The sequence below is a fragment of the Colossoma macropomum genome, unplaced genomic scaffold (assembly GCF_904425465.1).
Source record: "Colossoma macropomum unplaced genomic scaffold, Colossoma_macropomum, whole genome shotgun sequence".
NCBI lineage: Eukaryota > Metazoa > Chordata > Actinopteri > Characiformes > Serrasalmidae > Colossoma > Colossoma macropomum.
Window position 1 is genome coordinate 16596200 of NW_023494793.1, and position 18650 is coordinate 16614849.

At 39.2% G+C, this 18650-nt stretch overlaps 1 protein-coding gene across 7 annotated transcripts in view; it reads right to left on the minus strand.

The window, feature by feature from the left end:
* The window catches only part of LOC118813367 (helicase ARIP4-like), an 89660-nt gene that overhangs the window by 21177 nt on the left and 49833 nt on the right, over positions 1-18650 (minus strand). For all 7 annotated transcript variants that reach the window (XM_036578659.1, XM_036578658.1, XM_036578661.1 and 4 more), the window contains 6 exons: positions 6441-6660; positions 5333-5469; positions 4506-4619; positions 1965-2185; positions 1117-1299; positions 726-859 (listed from right to left, as the gene is read on the minus strand). In XM_036578659.1, the coding sequence (XP_036434552.1) occupies positions 726-859; positions 1117-1299; positions 1965-2185; positions 4506-4619; positions 5333-5469; positions 6441-6660 (1009 nt within the window). The remainder of the gene's footprint in view (positions 1-725; positions 860-1116; positions 1300-1964; positions 2186-4505; positions 4620-5332; positions 5470-6440; positions 6661-18650) is intronic.

An 18650-nucleotide genomic window follows, 5' to 3' on the forward strand; every position in this document is an offset into this window, starting at 1 on the left:
TAATAAACTTCAATCTGTCTGAGGGTAAAGTAAATTAAAGGTGTCAATATGATCTTTGCAGCTTATGTGGGTGTTGATGGGGTTTTGAATATATGTATGTGCTGAAGGATGTTTCACTTGTGTTCCTCAATGAGGATATGCAGTTCGATTTCCAATGCTTGATGAGCTTAGTATATATTAAGCATGTAGTATTGAACTTTAATCCAGTTCAATGTCTACCAGTAAAGTGAATTAAAAGGTTTATATACTGTATGCATTATACAGTATATAAACACTGTAGGAATTATATTTGCAAATATAAATGGCAACTACGCTGCAAAAACAGTGTGATTTAAATTGTTTTTGTGATGTACAGCAGTTTAGGTTGGCTTTCAAGTTAAGGTCACAAGGAGTATTTCAGCCAAGACAGCTTTTTACATGCAGTACAACACAAGGCAGCCAATCAGAATAAGGTATTATTTACATTTATGCATCTTAAAGGCACAGTAACAAAAATAGCTTGTTTCATCCTAAGAGACAAAGAATGGAGGAGGTCAAAAATGAATTCTAACTGTTTGAGTATGTATACCAAGGCAAACATTGTAAGTGGACAAAAAAAAAATTATATTCATCAAATACAAGAAAAATATAGAATATGGGCCCTTTAATGATCTTTACAGCTTAAGCGTACATGTCTATGGGTCTATGCATGTATGTGTGTGCTGAGGGATGTTAATTTCACTCACTTGTGCTCGTCATTGAGGATGTGCACCTTAAAGGTGCGAGGCGTGATGTAGGCGGGGTCAGTGTCAGGGGGCAGGGCTTCAGGGGGTGGGACCCACAGGTTAAACTCTGCCAGCCAGTTCTGCAGCGTGTTTACCTGCAGCGAGCAATGCGAAGCAAGAATAAGGGAGAGAGGGAGAAAGGGGAACAAATGACCAAAAAAGAGGATCGACAGAGTGACAGAAGAAAAGAAGGAGAAAGAAAGAAATGAGAGAGGGAGAGGGTGAGAGATGGACAGAGGTCAGGCCATGTATATGTATATGCGATTATGTAAAATGCTACATATACACACACAATCATATAGACACGCTGGTACACACACACACACAAACAGGTACACACACACACACTCACAGGGACGATGGCGAGCACGGTGTGCGCTCCGGTGTGGCGCAGGAGGATGTCGATGAAGGAGATGACCTGTAGAGTTTTACCCAGGCCCATGCTGTGAGCCAGGATACAGCCGGACCCAGAACCACTCTGAAACCGCTCCAGAGTCTCCACCAGATTATCATACAGAAACCTTATTCCTCCAATCTAAGAGAGAGAGAGAGAGAGAGAGAGAGAGAGAGAGATGGAGAGGGAGAGTGACAGATGGAGAGGGAGAGAGAAAGAGAGAAGGAGAAAAAGAAGGGTGGGAAAGACAGGAGCAAGAGACAAAGGGAGGGAAAGAAAGAGAGAGAAGGGGCAGAAAGAGAAAGACAGACAGACAGATGACAGACAGAGAGAAAAATGTAAAGACAGAGATAAAGAAAGAGAGAAACAGAGAGATGGAGAGAAAGAGACAGAGAGGAAGACAGTAGAGAGACAGCATGAAAGAAAAGTTAGAGTAGAAGAAGTTTTAGAAAGGAAGGAGAAAGAATGAGGGATATAACGTGAGAATTTGAGGGTGGGTGGAGAGAGAGAGAGAGAGAAACCATAAGTTTGCAGTATTTATTGAATAGAACCTTAGTGTCTGTTGACCAATGTTTGTTGATAAGATTATCTTTGTTGTAGTAAGAAAACCTCAAAACTCCATTTTTCATTTGTTATTATTTTAGACCCTTTAAACAGAGCTAAACTGAAATACTTAAAAAAAAGATTTTACTCCAAAACATTTTAAGAATGATTCTATAGATACTGATGATGTGGTGTTTAACAGGTTGACTAATTGACTGACTGACAGACTGACTGACAGGTTGACTGACAGGTTGATGGATCACCTGGTGAGGTTTGACAGCGTGGGAGAGCTGAGGGGAGAGGTAGAGGTCATTTTCATCTGCCGGGTGATTGACGTTGATGAGGACACGCCCCTGAGCATCTGGTTGGTTGAGAGCATCGTTAACATGTGCTCCACTGCTTTCCCCAGTGGCCGCTGACTCCGTATCCTCATTGGTCGCTTCACTAATGATGTATGAGGCGGTGTTTTCACCTGAGCTTTGGTCTGTGACACACACGCACACGCGCACACACACACACACAGAAATGGTAAAGTTCTTATATTCCTTCATCATCCTCTATATATCTACAGTAAATGACTTAGAAAAACAGGCAAATCAAGTTTGTGTGTGTTTTTCAGTAACTGTGATTGTATTTGGTCTAAATATGAGTGTATATGCACAGAACTGTGCAAAGGTTTTAGCAGCTGGGAAAATTAAATTTAAAAAACTATTTATTTAGACAGTAAGTGTTTGCTCAGAAAAAACACTAAAATTACAAGAAATACAAATAGTATTACTACAATATGTAGTAATTTAATGTATGTTAATGTGTTTACTTAACCATTTCTAATGTATTTCTTGTGGTTATCATCCAATATTTGGGATAATCAGTGCTTCATGAATTAAAATCAGATGTGCTGGTGATGTGTAATGTAATCAATCTACGCCACGGCTGGGGGCATCCAGGAGAAATCAGAATTAAAACTTCTGTTTTTCTAACTACTCAAAAAATATCAATTACTTTTTCAAAACAAGTCATTCTTGTTACTTTTTAAAGCATTAATGTTTATTTGGATTTATTCTAATACTATGTGTTTTTATGAAGTGTTATACAGTGTTTTTATGTAGCATTTCTCAAGTATACATTTTTCAAGTTTGACATTTTGAACAATCCATAGTTCCAGCATAGAACCCAGCAGCCTGGGTGCTGTTGCTGTGAATCCAAGGCTGTAGCTCTCACATTCAAATACAGCTTTTAATTGGCAAGTTTCATTGCTATCTCGCTTGATAAGAATGAAATTTCCAGCTTGTGCCATGGTTAACTTATTTAACACAGAAGGATGCTAAAGTCTAAAGTAAGTAAAACACAGTGCTGAACACTAGCACTACCTTCAGGAGACAATGATGGACAGTGCTCAAGGGAGATCTATGAATAAAACAACAAGACGTAACATGGCGGTATTTGAGCTAGAGGCTACAACTGCAAACGAGTTGAAACATGCAGCCACTGTTGCTCTCTCTCTCTCTCTCTCTATATATATATATATATATATACACACACATACACACACTTATGAGTTACCTTGAAGACAGGTGTGGAAAAGGTTAAATGAACACACTGACATTATGTAAAATCACTATTTATTGTATTATTGGTATTTATTCTAATAATAGTGTTTTCATGAGAAAATAAATGCTTACTGCCCAGTCATTCAGGATGTCAGATATAAATATATACCCAAGGAATAATAAGTTACACAAGTGTGCATTTGTTGAGATGGAGAGGGGGAAGTGGAGAGAGATAAATGTGTGTGTGTGTTGTGTAAGTGGGTGAATGGTGCTTACACAAGCTGGATTTAACAGTGAGGAGAGGCTTATGTAACCTAGGCAGAGATGTCAATGCTGAAGGCTGGCGCACAACCAGCGGCAGACACACCTCTGCTCCACAGACCCAGTTTTGAACGAACACACACACACACACACACACTGTCAAATATCTAATCTGATCTGAAATCTGACTTTGCCAAGTATGCCGTTCATTGTGTGTGTGTGTGTTTGTGTATTTGTGTGTGTGAAAGAGAGAGGGAGAATGTTCGAGAGTGTGTGTGTGTGTGTGTGTGTGTGTATTTGTGTGTGTGAAAGAGAGAGGGAGAATGTTCGAGAGTGTGTGTGTGTGTGTGTGTATGAAAGAGAGAGAGAGAGAGAGAGAATGTTCGAGAGTGTGTGTGTGTGTGTGTGTGTGTGTGTGTGTGTGTGTGTGTGTATGAAAGAGAGAGAGAGAGAGAGAATGTTCGAGTGTGTGTGTGTTCAGGGAACAGCACGTCCAGTACCTTCCATGACTTAGTCACCACGGCACCTCAATTTCTGTCCAACTTTAATCTGTGTGTGTGTGTGTGTGTGTGTGTGTGTGTCAGGGTCTTACAGCAGTCTTTTATATAAATCAGCTGACTCAAATGTTAATGTCTTTGATTTTAATCCTCCTAGCTAAACCCTCACATCAGAGATATTCACAAGTCACTTATTACAAAAGTGAGTCGATCATATGATCATATGACATTATAATGTCAAGTTTCATAAAGCATTATAATATCTGTTCATGAGACTATTGTAAACACAAAAGTTGTAATGCATTATAACACTCTATAACAAGGTTCTTGTCGTATTCTTGTTCTAGGCTGCAGGGACTGTACAAAAGTAAACACCTACTAAAACCTGTCAGGTTCAGCATGGCTTCAAATAAAGGGCCTTTGATCATAGAAAAACTTGGGTACCAATTCGGTAGAATGATCCATAAATGGGTGTGTATGTGAGTGTGGGTCTCACCTCTTTTAAGGGCAGCTGTTGCTTTAGTGCTGTCTGTGGCACTGCTGGTGCTTGTCTCCACACATACTGCGCTGTGCTTGGCCTCGCACTGAGCCGCACTCACACACACATTAGCTGGAGAAACATTAAACGTGATTCATTACTTTCATGACTTTTACCACAACAGGTACAGTATTACATGATTTCAGTGTAGGTGATATGAACCCAAATTTACATCTCAAAAATGTCCAATCTGCAGACAATAACGATACCATTTCACGATAAAGAAAATGAACATATTTCTAAAAATATCCAGACACCCCTTCTAATTAGTGCATTCAGTTACTTTAATGGGCACCCGCTGCTGACACAGCTTGCACAGCAGTCTGCAAGCATTGCCAATGCAATAGGATGCTCAATTCCCAACACCAAGCGTCAGCTAGGGGAGTATAAAGCTAATTTCTATTGATAAATGGACCAATAGAACTGCTTGGAGTATAAAATATTATAAAAAAACTAGAATATAAACACATTACATGCAATATTCCTATTTTTTGACTATTTGTGGATCAGCATTTTTGGACTTATAATGGTATCCACAATATGGTAAAATCTGCACCATGAGACAACATAGAGATCTTCATGTGTATAACAGAATACCTCCAACCTACTTCAGAGACATACAATAAACAAATATATTAAAAATACATTGGAAAATCTAGTTATATTGTGGAATATGCTAATAATACATAATAATATATTTCATTTCTTTTTGGGCAACACATAACTTTCTAGTGTATCTGTGTGTTTCTCACTGGTTGTGTGCACTGTGTGTGCTTATTAGTAACCTGCTGTGTGTGTGTACTCGGGCTGAGGGGCTACAGTGAAGTCTTTCCTCTGATGCTCCAGGCGCTTGCGTCTCTCCACCTCCTCCAGTTGGGCCACTTTGGTCACTGCATCCAACTGGTGCTCTTTCAACAGTTTCCTACAGAGAGAGAGGGAGAAAGAGAGAGAGAGAGAGAGAGAGAAAAAGAAAGGGAGGGTGAGAGACAGGGAAGGTGGGGGAGTAAGAGAGGTTCTAACCTATTTGGCAGCCAGTCAGAAACACTGCCCTGTGTGGACTTCTGGGTCTGACTCATTAATGTATCAAACACATAAACACACACACACACTCACATTAAACAGCCACTAAAGTCTTCCTGGAAAGAGGTCTGTTCCTTGCAACTCTATTTTATGTTAAGTCATGAAAGGCAATTGTTTCCATGCTAATTGGTGATGTGGCTGACTCCCACTGTCACTTCAGCAATGATGAAAGACTAATCCATACATTCATGTTTCCACACGTTCGAGACATTTTTCCATTTATACGCACAACAATAACAATGAAGACTGCATGCATAACGATAGCCTTCATCATATTCAAATTATGATGAAATAGGTACAAACATGAAAGTGTTGTTGAGTATTGGTTGAAAGTTTGTACTTTTGTCAGAATATCTCCAGTTGTTTCAATGAGCTACGCATGAGACATTATGAGCAGAAACTACAACATGCTTTTGTTATCTCTGGCATGATAACTATGATTCTGACTAGTTTTTGCAGACACAGGCATAAGGATGCCACAGATTACAATTTCTATTGTTTCTTTGTATAAAAATAACTGTTAATCCTGAATTCTCCATCTTAAGATATGTTTATTAATAGTAACAATACATAATCTAGCATTCACATGTTCCTGAGACGTGTATGAATGTGAAGGGGAGACTGTTACGATACAAGCTTTTATCAAGAGAAACAACAAAATACCCCTTGAGGGTATTTATGTTTGTATATAGAACTATTTTCTTTACTAAAATACCCTTGAAGAACCATCTTTTTTAAAGAGTGCTAGGTAGCTTTAACTGATTTTTAGCCTTTTTGGGATGAAGTCTTCCTTTAGAGTATATGTAGACGTACCTGATGTTCCTCCTCATGTAAGCGGGTTTGGAGCTCCTCTTCTTGGTGGCGCTGAGGGCCAGAGCGGGGCTGCGGTTGTCCGGGCGGGACAGGGGGTGAGCGGGCGGGCGGCCCGGGGTCTCGCCTGAGGGAGAGGTAGAGGGGAGCGCACAGGGCCATCCTGAAGAGTCACCGCCTTGAGCCTCGTTCTCAGAGCTAAAGGAAGCACTCTGGCCCTGATCTGCAGGGGGGAGGCAAGTACAGTAGTACAGTATGACTCTTCAAAGACCACATACAAAGCAGGCTGAGGCCTTGACACACTACATTCAAGATACAGATCAGCTGGATTAGCAGCCAATCAAGAGTCAAGAGAATCAAGAAAATCTTTATTGGCATCCAATCCCATTTCAAAGTGTACAGTGGAATGAAACTCCAGGACCTCATAAACACATCGACTGTGCCAACCCTGGTCTTGGAGGCTCACTGCTCTGCACATTGTAGTGCTTTCCCTGCTTTCACCTACCCACTTCAATTCCGTAAGAGGTTATTAATGAGCTATTTAGTTGGATCAGGCTAGCTGGGAGCAGGGGAAACACTGCTCTGTCTGATCCACTCATACCAGCGCAACACACAATAACATGCCTCCACTTTGTCAGTGCCACTGCCGTGCTGAGAATGATCCACCGCCTAAATAATACCTGCTCTGTATTGGTCCTGTGGGGGTCCTGACCATTGAAGAACAGGGTAAAAGGGGGCTAACAAAGTATTTAGAGAAACAGATGGACTACAGTTTGTAACTGTAAAACCACAGAATGCTTCTATATGGTAAGTAAAGCTGATAAAATGGGTAATGAGTGTAGAAACAAGGAGATGGTTTTAATATTTTTTAATGGCTGATCGGTGAAGATAAAAAAACAAGACTTAGTATCTCAAAGTAATAGTTATGTATCTCAACATAATGAAACAGTATCTCAAAAATAATGACTTACTTTCACAAAATATTTTATATTATACACAAAATAATATTGATTTATTATCACAAAATAATGACTTAATATCACAAAATAATGGCATAGCAATTTTTAGGTGCTGGATTTTTAATGTGAAGAATTTAAAGTATTTTCTTTACTTATTTTAAACTCTGGATGTGAGTTGACAGCAGTAATTAGTTTCTCCTTCATTGTTTTCAAAACCAATGTAACTGAGCGAAACACCCCCCACATATATCAGTCGATTATTAAACATCTGAATACATATCAACTACTTGAAAAAAATTTAAATATCTTTCAACATCAACTGAACATGGCAGCTGCTCTTTACATTGTGTGGACATTTCATGATGAATGGACCAATGGAAATCCTCCATAATTGCTTGGGATAAAATCACTTTATGTTACCTTGCATTTAAATTAAAGAAGGTTTTTACCTTCTCCTGTAAAGTTGCCATTTTGGAGATTTTTTTTCGACAGCGATGATATTCAAGGGCCTTGATTTCAGTATGGGTAAGTGCAATTTTCACACACTGTTTTCTTTGAAACAGGCAGCTGAACCAAGAATTCACAAGATAAAGCTTCTGGTCTTTATTTTCACTTAACTGCTGTTACTGCATCACTGTGCTTTGCTATTATATAACACAATACAATACATACACAGCCAAGCAACAAGTAACAGCAATAAACTCAATACTATAAACACACAGCACCAGAAAGCAGGAGACAGACAGTACAATGTATAAGAATGTGAGTGGTCCACAAGAGCATGAGTATGTACTGAAAGACTGGCAGAGCATCAGTGCACAGTCTTCTAGACACGGATCCGGCCTCCGCCAGGACACAGCTGAGACACACTGAACCCAATCAGCATGTTATGCAAGCACTCATAAATATCCAATGCTTATGAAACTGACCAGCACACAGTCATGAAGCCAAACACACACAGGCACTGGCCGGAAAAACATGGAAGCTGCACCACTGATAGAGACAAACACTTGTTTCAAAATTGAAACATGGGGCAAAACACAAACTCGCCCTTCTACTTATTCCCTCTCTGCTTTTTTTCAATCCACTCAAATCCACCTGTTCTCTTCTCTGTTCTCACTCTTTCTCTCTTGTTTTCAACCCTTTCCACTCTGTTCTCAACATGTTAAAAGCTGTCTTTTCTGAACATCAGGTTCAGCACACACGCACACACACAAACACAGAGTGGGAAGATGAATTATTTATATAATGCACGGGGGTTGATGATCCACAAGTCTGAAAACAAATTACATAAACCGCCCCTCTGAAGCAATCTGCTAATGACTGCCCTACTCTCTCTGACATGACTTTCTAGTTCTCATCCTCAGTGTGTATCTGTGAGTGTGAATGTGTGTGTGAGACAGAGACAAACAGAGGGAGAGAAAGAGATGCATTATATACTGTAAAGAGGATTAGATATAGTTTATATGCTACAAGTATATAAGTACGCTATATACTAGAGCCTAGTTATATAATCAGAAATTACTTTAATGTAAGTTGATGTAATTACATTGTATTCCAAAGTCATTTGTGGACTACCTCAATCAGTAAATGTTCAAACTATGTAAAGGGAATTTCAAATAATGTTTGATGGGTCAGCAATATCATATATAGACAGTACTGCTCAGAAATCAGAGCTTGACCTTCATTTATTTAATACATAAAACATATATTTAACAGAAAATCACCCAGAAGCCCCAACAACTAAGTATAATATATACAGTTTTTCATTATTCAGAGTGTCAACCCTTTGCCTTTATTACATTTTGCATTCTTTTTTGGGAAATTTTCTCAAAGATATCTGCAAGGATATTCCAGAGTTCAGTCTTAGAAGCTGGTTACACAATTAAACTAATCTCAAGCACTTTTAATGTTGAGGTTTGGACTCTGGAGTGAGCACCAGCAGCTTCTTTGTTCGATTTGCACAGTTTCTCCTTGATATCCTTTCATGATCTTTACAAAAGTTACAGGTTTCATTTTTTTGTCAGTGAGGTTAAGGTTAGGGTTAGGGCTGGGGTAAAGACCTCACACACTGATATGGCAGAAAATTAAACTTGTGTGTGTGTGTACATGTCTGTGTGTTGGGACTAGACCTACAATTCCACTTAGTCCTGAGTCATCTCCCCAAAACTCCAGCCAGTCTGAACTGCGCCTGTATGGAGTAATCTGAGATGTACTGATAGTCTGGAATGAATAAAAGTTCGAAGGATGAAGAAGAAAGAAATGAACAGGGTTACGATCCACCTATCACTCCTTTCACCTCCCCAGCCAACTTAAAGAAAAAAAAATGCTTGCATAACGATTCCTGAAACCCAGACACACACACACACACATACTTGCTGTCTAAAATGGGTGAGATGGGTGAAAATGACCCCCTACTCCTTCCTCCTTCCTTTATTCTTCTCTCCTCCTCTCCCCCTCCCTCCTTCCGATCCAGAAATATCTTTCAGCCTCAGTATGAAGACGTGACCCTTATGCAACCAGCCGTTCACGCTCAAACACGGTGCTGACCCAACTTCTCCTCCTCTACCCCTCCATCTCTTGCTCCTCCACCTCTCCGATTCGCTTTCCACCATCTGTCCATCCCCATTCCTCCACCTCTTCTTTTTTTTCTAATGAATATCGTTCTCTCTCCCCCTGTTGCTTTTTTTGGAACACAGGAGAGCATCAAATCACCAGCGGTCACTAAAGCTAAGTACGTTTAGAAAAGTTATTTTTTTCGGTCTCTTCTTGTTTATCCTGCCCTAAGCATGATATAATCCTGACCTGCTGCCTCAAGCATGATATAATCCTGACGTGTTGTTAATGATTACATTCATTTGTCTCAGAGAATGGGTCATAATGCCACAGACAGATATGATTTTTCTTACGATGACAAGCATTACATAACAAAATTATGAATCATGTTAAGTCATCAGATGATTAGAATTTGATTCCCAGATTTTCATGGAGGATTTTTTTTATTGATGTGAATAAATTACGAGCGTAACCTCGGCCAATTTATGTAACGTAGCTGTAAAAGATCACGCTGACCGTGGCTACAAGCCACAGGTCATTCTGAAGGACGACTGCCGCGTTCATAAGAACTTACATAAAACGAGACCTTTTTTTTGAAAATTAAATGACTTTATGAAAATGAAATGGATGAAAATTGTATATTTAGGCAGACGTGCATAACAAAAACTGCCATAATGATTAATTATTTGATGAGAAATTAGTTTATTTCATTGGACATATGTGTTTGTTTGTGGTGCTTGAAACAAAGAATTGATGACCTGAGGTGGGTACTTTACATTTACTCTGTTATATGTACCTAAGAAGAATTTTGCTGGGTTTTGCTATAGTTCTGTAAGTTACTCAGTACCTGAAGGGGGAATTATACCAGTGTTTCAAAAGTTCTCAGTAGTTCATTTGAAATAGTTTATTGTAGAGAAACTTACCGAGTGATTTCTTTACAGTTGTGCAACCAGAGGTTGTGATGTCTACAATACAAATTTTGTCATTTTATTTACTATGTAAACTGACCCATGAGCCTAGATGTGTCTTCTGAGTTTATATGTTAATGATGATAAAATGGTGGCAAATCTGAAAAAAATATTTTTTGGAGACTTTGTTACCTCACACCACTTTTCACATACCCCTCTGCCATGAATCCATTTATTTAAAAAAACATTATCTCAAAAGTGTTAAAATTGATGTAAAACAATGTCTCAGGCATCATTCAGCATCTTCATAACCATTTAATGTAATCATTTTCTGTAAGGTAGCTTTAAAAAGCATCAACATTTTGGATGTCTGGTTCCTTTCACCACCACTGTAAACAATTTTGACTCTAAATTTGTCACATTTCACATTAAACCACTCTGAATGACTTTGTTTACATCTTAACAGTGAAATTCTGGGCAAATTTTGAAAAATCTGAATTCCTCTTTAAGCGGATTTTTGAGCTGCCACATTGGTGTTACTACTAACGCTATTTTGTGGAAAGATGCTTTTATTTCAGTAATTATTTCACAGAAGTGAGTACAGGTTTAGACCTCTGTTGATGATTGAAGGTGGACAAGTCCTCACCGTTTCATCAGAGAGATAGGAGACACAGTTACGCAACAATGCATTACATAATGGACAGAGATCTATTCAGTACCACAGAGACTGGAAACTAAAAACCCCTCAAAACCTTTGACTCTCTCACACTCTCGCTCTCACTTTCTTTCTCTCTGTTTTTCACACTCTCTCTCTCTCACACACACACACCTATCAACACAAATATCCCAACAAATCACCCTACTAATAGACATTTGGGGCATCTCAAAAACCCCACAGCCCAAACATGTTCCAAAAAATACATGTCAATCTCAATCACTCTCCTCTGTTTTCCTCATTTCTTAACTCTGCCCCCTCCACAGTTATATTCTGGCAAAGCCTCACCAGAGCAACCATACTCAAACAAAAACATGGCCACCGTCCAATAATAATCGGAGGGAGATGAAAGGGGAGGTGACGGCTGTGTGACGCCATGGCGACTGAGAGAACAGCATGGAGAGAGTGGGAGATGTTATATAAAGGGCTTGTAAACAACTGGACTGAGGTAGGGAACCCAGAAACACACACACATATACACACACACACACACACACACACACACACACACACATATACATACATACATACATACATATATAAACATATGCATATTTATATACACACACACACACACACACACACACGTATATAGGTGCACATACTAACACACACGGCAGCCTGCTAACCTACATAGACCAGTGACTGGGTGAGTGTGTCACTATGTCTAGGAGTTAGAGGGGGACTGCGTAAAGGTCAGAGACCACCATTTATTTAATTTGTAGTCCAGTACAAGTTATTCATTGTTCAGTGCTTGGAAAAAAACAGAAATCAAAATATAATAACAGTATATTTCAGTATTTAGTGTGTCTTTTACTTTTATTTTTACATGTCTTGCTCCCAGTTTGCATGGATCTTTTTTCCCCGCACCTCTATCGCCATCTTCCCCGTTCCATCTTAGAAGTTGGTTGCATTTTCTGTTTCTGATAATCCAAGTAATCACACTGAATAATGTAAAGGGTTTGGACCCTAGAGTGGTCAGTCCTTTGTTCTAAGATCACCAGCAGCAGATCTCACAGAAGTACTGCTTATCTGAGGGTGACAATTTGGTGGTCTACCAGGTCCCGCATGGTTGTTGGGAGTCTCATTTTCTATAAATCGTTTAATATTTTTATAACTCAATTTTTGGAAGCTCCTGTTTCTTCCACTTATTTTCCTTTGACTTCCCCCTCCTTATTAAGTGGATTATCTTATATTTAATATGCTCAAAAATATCCTCTGAAAAACTAATAAACTGTATTAATGGCAGCTTTGGCTGGAAATTAAATAAACGAAAGGTATCCTGACTGTTGCACAGTACTGTGTAAGCCGCTGCTGGTCAGGTTAGCTCAAAGCATTACCTAGAACCAAGTCTAACAGCAGATCATATCAAGGAATGAATCTAATCAGTGTTTTTACATTGTATTATTGTATTACTCAACACAAGAAAAGTGCCAAAGGTCCTTAACACTGTAAAGTAGTTCTGGTCTGTTTGCAGTCTGCTGGTTTGAAGTATAAGCATTATGTAGGTGCAAATGTAAAAGGAAATCACACACATACACACACATGTACACTTTCCATTCACAATTCATCTGAAACTCTCAGCTTTCAGCATTCAGCCCAAAAACAGTACACTTAGAGTTTTTGGTTGCCTGTATTTGGCAAGGGCTTTTGAGGTGAGGGGTTCAAACAGGGTACAGGCCAAAGACATCTGAGGATAAGAGCTCTGAAGACACACATACACACACACACACGCACACAGCTACAGGCTTTTGTAGTTTTTTTAGTTAATGTAGTCTTAAGGAGGCTTCCCACATTATTATATAGAGTACACACATACAAATACAGTTTATCACTTTTATATAAGCAAAGCCCCTTGAGTGAGGGAGTGAGTGAGTGAAAACAAAAAGGAGAGAAATACAGAAAGAGAGAGAATGTGTGCGAGAGAAAGAATAAAAAAGAGAAAGCGAGAGAGAAACAGACAGAGAAAATGACAAACTAGAGAGACAGAAGAGAGATAATGGGGAGGGAGAAAGAAAGAGAGAGAGAAAGCGAGAGAAAGGGGAAGAGGAGAAAGAGGGAGAGAAACAGAGTCTGAGAGAGAGAAAGAATGAGAGACAAAAGAGAGCAAATGGGAAAGAGAGAGAAAGAGAACAACAAAGAGAGGGCAGAGGCAGAGACAGAGAAAGAGAGAGAGAGAGAGAGGCAGAGAGAGAGGGATTGAGAGAGAGAAAGAGAGAGAGAGAGAGAGAGAGAGAGAGAGAAAGAGGGGGATCTGGATAGAGAGGTGAGGGGAGGGGGATCTGGATAGAGAGGTGAGGGGAGGGGTATGGGGGTTCTGTTCAGAAGCCAGAGGGTTATGTAACCATGGTGCACTGTGTTTATGTAACGACGATTTACAGTATCTCAGCGTCACGGCCTGCTAGTGACATAGGAGACTGTGTGTGGTTGAGCACCACACACATGAACACACACATAGAGAACAAGGTGCTCTTGGATCACTATGCACAAATGAAAACACACACACACACACACACAAACACATAGCAACCTTCATCGATACATTTTCTTCTTTATGGCTTTAATCTGTTCGTAATCTGTTACAGCACCATTATTGGATTCCCTTAAAATATGATTGTAACCAATAAACACATAAAACAGGTTGAGAGGGGCCAATCATACATTAACACACACACACAAATTATATAACAAAAATCAGAGGCTGTCTGACTGTGTCCGGTGTGTGTGTGCACAATTACTAAAGATAATATTAATCATAATATAGCACTGATATTTTTTGTATGTGTAGAATCAACTCCCAACAACATACACAAAAAAAATCTGGAAGTATGTGGATGTGTGCATGCAAATTTAATGATCTATTGATTAAAATGATCTTCTTTTCCAAGGCTGATTAAAGAAACTGTTTTTATGCAAAGAAAAAGAAAAAGAAAATCACATCTGGATTATATAATGTGCCAAATACTCCAAAGAAATGCATGACATACTCATTAAATCTCAGGATGGGGGATTTTTTCCTACATTTTCCAATGCTAACATTACCCCCTTCACTGCTTAAGATATAACTTGCATATGAAGAGCTTCATTCCAAAATGCTGTAACAATTCTGAATGCAACAAGTTTGGAAAGAATACCAGCTCATGCATAATAGAAAATACATTTTAATTTCTCTAATAAAGGTGATATTAATCACAATATTGCACTGATATTTCTTGTTTGAGAGAGAACTCATTTTAGGATTTGTGTGTGTGTTTTTTTTAAGAAAATGTCATAAATGACAACAAATGAAAAAAGCTAGTGTGGCAGATAAGAAGACACAGAAGTGTGTGAAAGAACGGCTGTTGTAGAGAACCTCTTCTGATGGGCATTCAATTAGCGCAATTAGTGCATCAACTGAATGAGCATCAAGTGAATGGAATGCTTATCAAAGGAGAAAAGAAGGCTTTCCTTTTGTTTCAGACTCTTTCTTTCTTTTCTGTTCCACTGCACTCTCTGATTCCGGTTTGGCAATCGTGAGTGGACCACTGACCCACTGAAAAAGACAGACGGGGAGGGGGGTGGGGTGGCTGAAGCATCACAAACACACAGAGTCTCGGGTCAGTAAGCAGATTATAGATTATGCTCAATCCAGTCAGCATAACTACTGTACAGAGAAGAGCAGGGCACTTGGAAAAACTTAACACTGCATGTGTGGGGCTTTTCAATATGAACCAAACACTAGCACTGCAAGTATATTGTTGCATACTGCAAATATATAAATACACCTTGCAACATATTTAAAAAGGTATGAGTGGTGAATCAATAATGTGACATGGTTTGAGACTTCTTCTTTGTTGGTTTATATGAATATCTTCATCCATACATACAGTAAAATACATTGTGATTAGTTAGAGGCCTCATCTGCATATTGCATCCTGCTGCAATATCACCACTGCTAAGCCCAATATCACAATAACGATTAAGAAATCCCATATTGCACAACCCTAGACTATGATGATGAATAACACTGAACGTCTTTACAGCTAACCCTGAATAATGAATAATGACATAAAAATACGATTTATGACTAGGCACGTCTATATCTGGAATTCTGCGTATTAGTTCTAGTCTATTAGCGCCAGAGGAAGTACCATTACTAACAAGATGTGGTGACAAGATACATGTTTTGTAATGCTTAATTAGGAAATTCAAGATTAACAAGACTCACTCACAGACACTCACTAGGATTGAAAACGCTGCCAGCAAAGCTACTTACCCAAATGCATCTTTATCTTTCACCACAGCTGAGATAATTTTAACTTTTTTTCCCCACTGAGACTGCAAATAGCTTCAAACTCTAATGTGTGACAGTGAGCAAGCAGATAAGGTGAGCATAGGGGTATTCATTCAAACACAAACAAAGTATATATAAAGGATCAATTACAAACAGGATTTCACTGAGGTAAACTGCAACAGAAACTCATGAAGGAAACAACAACAATGCATGGCAGAAAATACACCTAGACAAACGGTATAAATGAGTGTTCAAAATACCCCGTTATTCAGGGGGTCCCACATTGGCTGTCTAGTCCAGCGCTGGTTGCTAACTCGCTCTCCATAGTGGCGCTGATGCTAGCTTTAATCCCAACAAAACGTTTGATTTAACAATTCTTCTATTGGAAATTCTCTTTTCTCTTCACATCAGTGGAGATCTTACAGATCTCTTTTGTCTTTGGTTTTAGTAACAATTCTCCCTTTCCACCAAACTGCTAGAGCACCACTTTGAGGCAGACCAGTGCTGCAACTCTAGTTAATCAAGAGTACCAGAGACAGAAGCTCGCCGATTGGTGGGTGAAGCAGCTAATGTTTTGAGGTATTTGGGGAGGATTGTGTCCCCAAATACCTCTGCATTGTGTGGATGTGTTCAAACCAGGCTGATCAATCGGAGCTCCATTGTCACGGTTGCAGTCCAAGCAAATCTGCAAGCAATGCTTCAAATTCCCCGCACTGACTTCTGAAAATACTTTTGGAACAGTTTCTGCACTCGTATTAGTGGTGGAACTAATATGGGGCGCACCCAGTGCATGTGTGTTTTAGTTAAAAGAAAATGTCAAATTAATCGTTGCTACTACTCAAGGAATCCATTTCTTCTTCCTTTTACGTCTGCTCCATGCATTGGACTTGATGTGAGGGTTCCGCTGCGTTAACAAATTCACACCTGGTTTTTGTTTTGTCTACATCGTCATGTGAATAGGTCTTTCAGCAGTCCGCTTTAATAACCACACCTGATTTAACTCATCAGCTAATTAGCAAGGCCTTAATGAGCTGAATTCAGAGCAGTAGATAAGAATGCTCAATAGATACTCAGGGACCAGGACTGATGTTCTCAGGACTGATGATTTACATGTTCTACACCTACCATGAAATGAAACTGACAGTCTATGTGGGAGACCCACATCTTACCGCAGTGCCTCCAAGCCATGGCACTGCACTTCCAGCATGGTGTGGGGTCTCACTAATGGGCTTGCTCCTTGCCAACTGAGCTTTCAAAACGCTAGGCGTCCTGGCTAATTCATACAGCTTGGCTAATTCATCCCAGCTGAGTTTGATTTCCAACTAATGACACATTGAGCTGACTCCTCTGAAGTATACAGAGCTGACAGCTGATTAAAAAGGGTCTCAGTAGATCAAGTCAAGAACTTTTTGAGGCAAATTTATCAAGATGATGGAAAGTTTTTTACAATTTTGTGTTTGGTAAGTAACGTCCATTTCAAGCTGCCAACCACCTTTATCACTGTTAATTTGAGAGCTCATAGATTTGCACAGTAAATAGAATAATAAAATTTACCATCATCTCACTTTTTATGACTGTCTGATTTCTTCCTGGTCAACCTACACTCAGAGTACACCTCTTAAAGTCTGAGAAGCTGAAAGACAGAGGCAGTTTGTGCGTTATGTAAGTCACCCTGGGACGCATTATGAAACACAGGATAATCGCCACTTTGTTCATCCACAGGGGGAGTTTATAATATCTTATACTACCAATATGTAAAACTAATATTTGGAGTCTTAATCTAAACAAGTTCTTTTTTTTTCTGAAACGCTGACTGTAGTCATACAGTCTTATTACATTACCAAAATGAATGTCTTGTCTTTTCTGTTGATCGAGTGTAGATTTAGAGACATTTTTGCTAATTCTGTAGAGGATTCAGAGGCACTGAAAAGTAATTCTGAATTTCTGATGTTGCATTAATTTGTATGGCATACAGTGCAGAAGAAAGAAACTGTGTTTTGATTGAAAATGAGGGCACTAAGATTGTGCTTGTTTGTAAAGAACTTAAAGAATATGGGTCTTTAAATGTCAAGACAAATTTATTTATTTATATAGCGCCTTTTACAACAGACGTTGTCACAAAGCAGCTTTACAGAGAATCCGGGTCCACGCCCCCAGTGAGCAAGCCTTGGCGACAGTGGCAAGGAAAAACTCCCTCAACAGGAGGAAGAAACCTCGAGAGGAACCAGACTCAAAAGGGGAACGCATCCTCCTCTGGTCGACACCAGAAATGCAAGAGATTCAAGAAAAATAAGTCTTTATATTTATTACATATGTGTATATGAATAAAATGAATACAATGTAGGTTAAATAAAGAACCAGCAAAAATGTTACACTAGGAGCCAAGAGAAAAGAAATAATGTAGGTCAGTGCCACAAGCTTATCAAATCCATTTATTAGGATAAGCTAATGTGATATAATAGATAAGAACGAGCTAGCAGCAAGTGTGAGGCTCATCCGCTTGGCCTAGTAGTCTAGCTAAGAACACTGAAGCTTTCTAGAAAGTTCTCACAAAATCTAGTTAGATCAGAATGACCAGGGATTAAAAAATTAAAGACCTGAAACCTACAATGCTAAGACTAGTTAACTTTTTAGAAAGTTCACAAAATCCAGAAAAATTTACCTGGCCAGGGACAAAATTTAAAGCCAGCACCAGATGACTTTACTTTCTAGAAAGCTCTCCCAAAATTTAGTACAATGAACCTTGCCAAGGACAAACGAATTAAAGCCAACACTAAACTGGAACACCTAGATCAGGGGTGC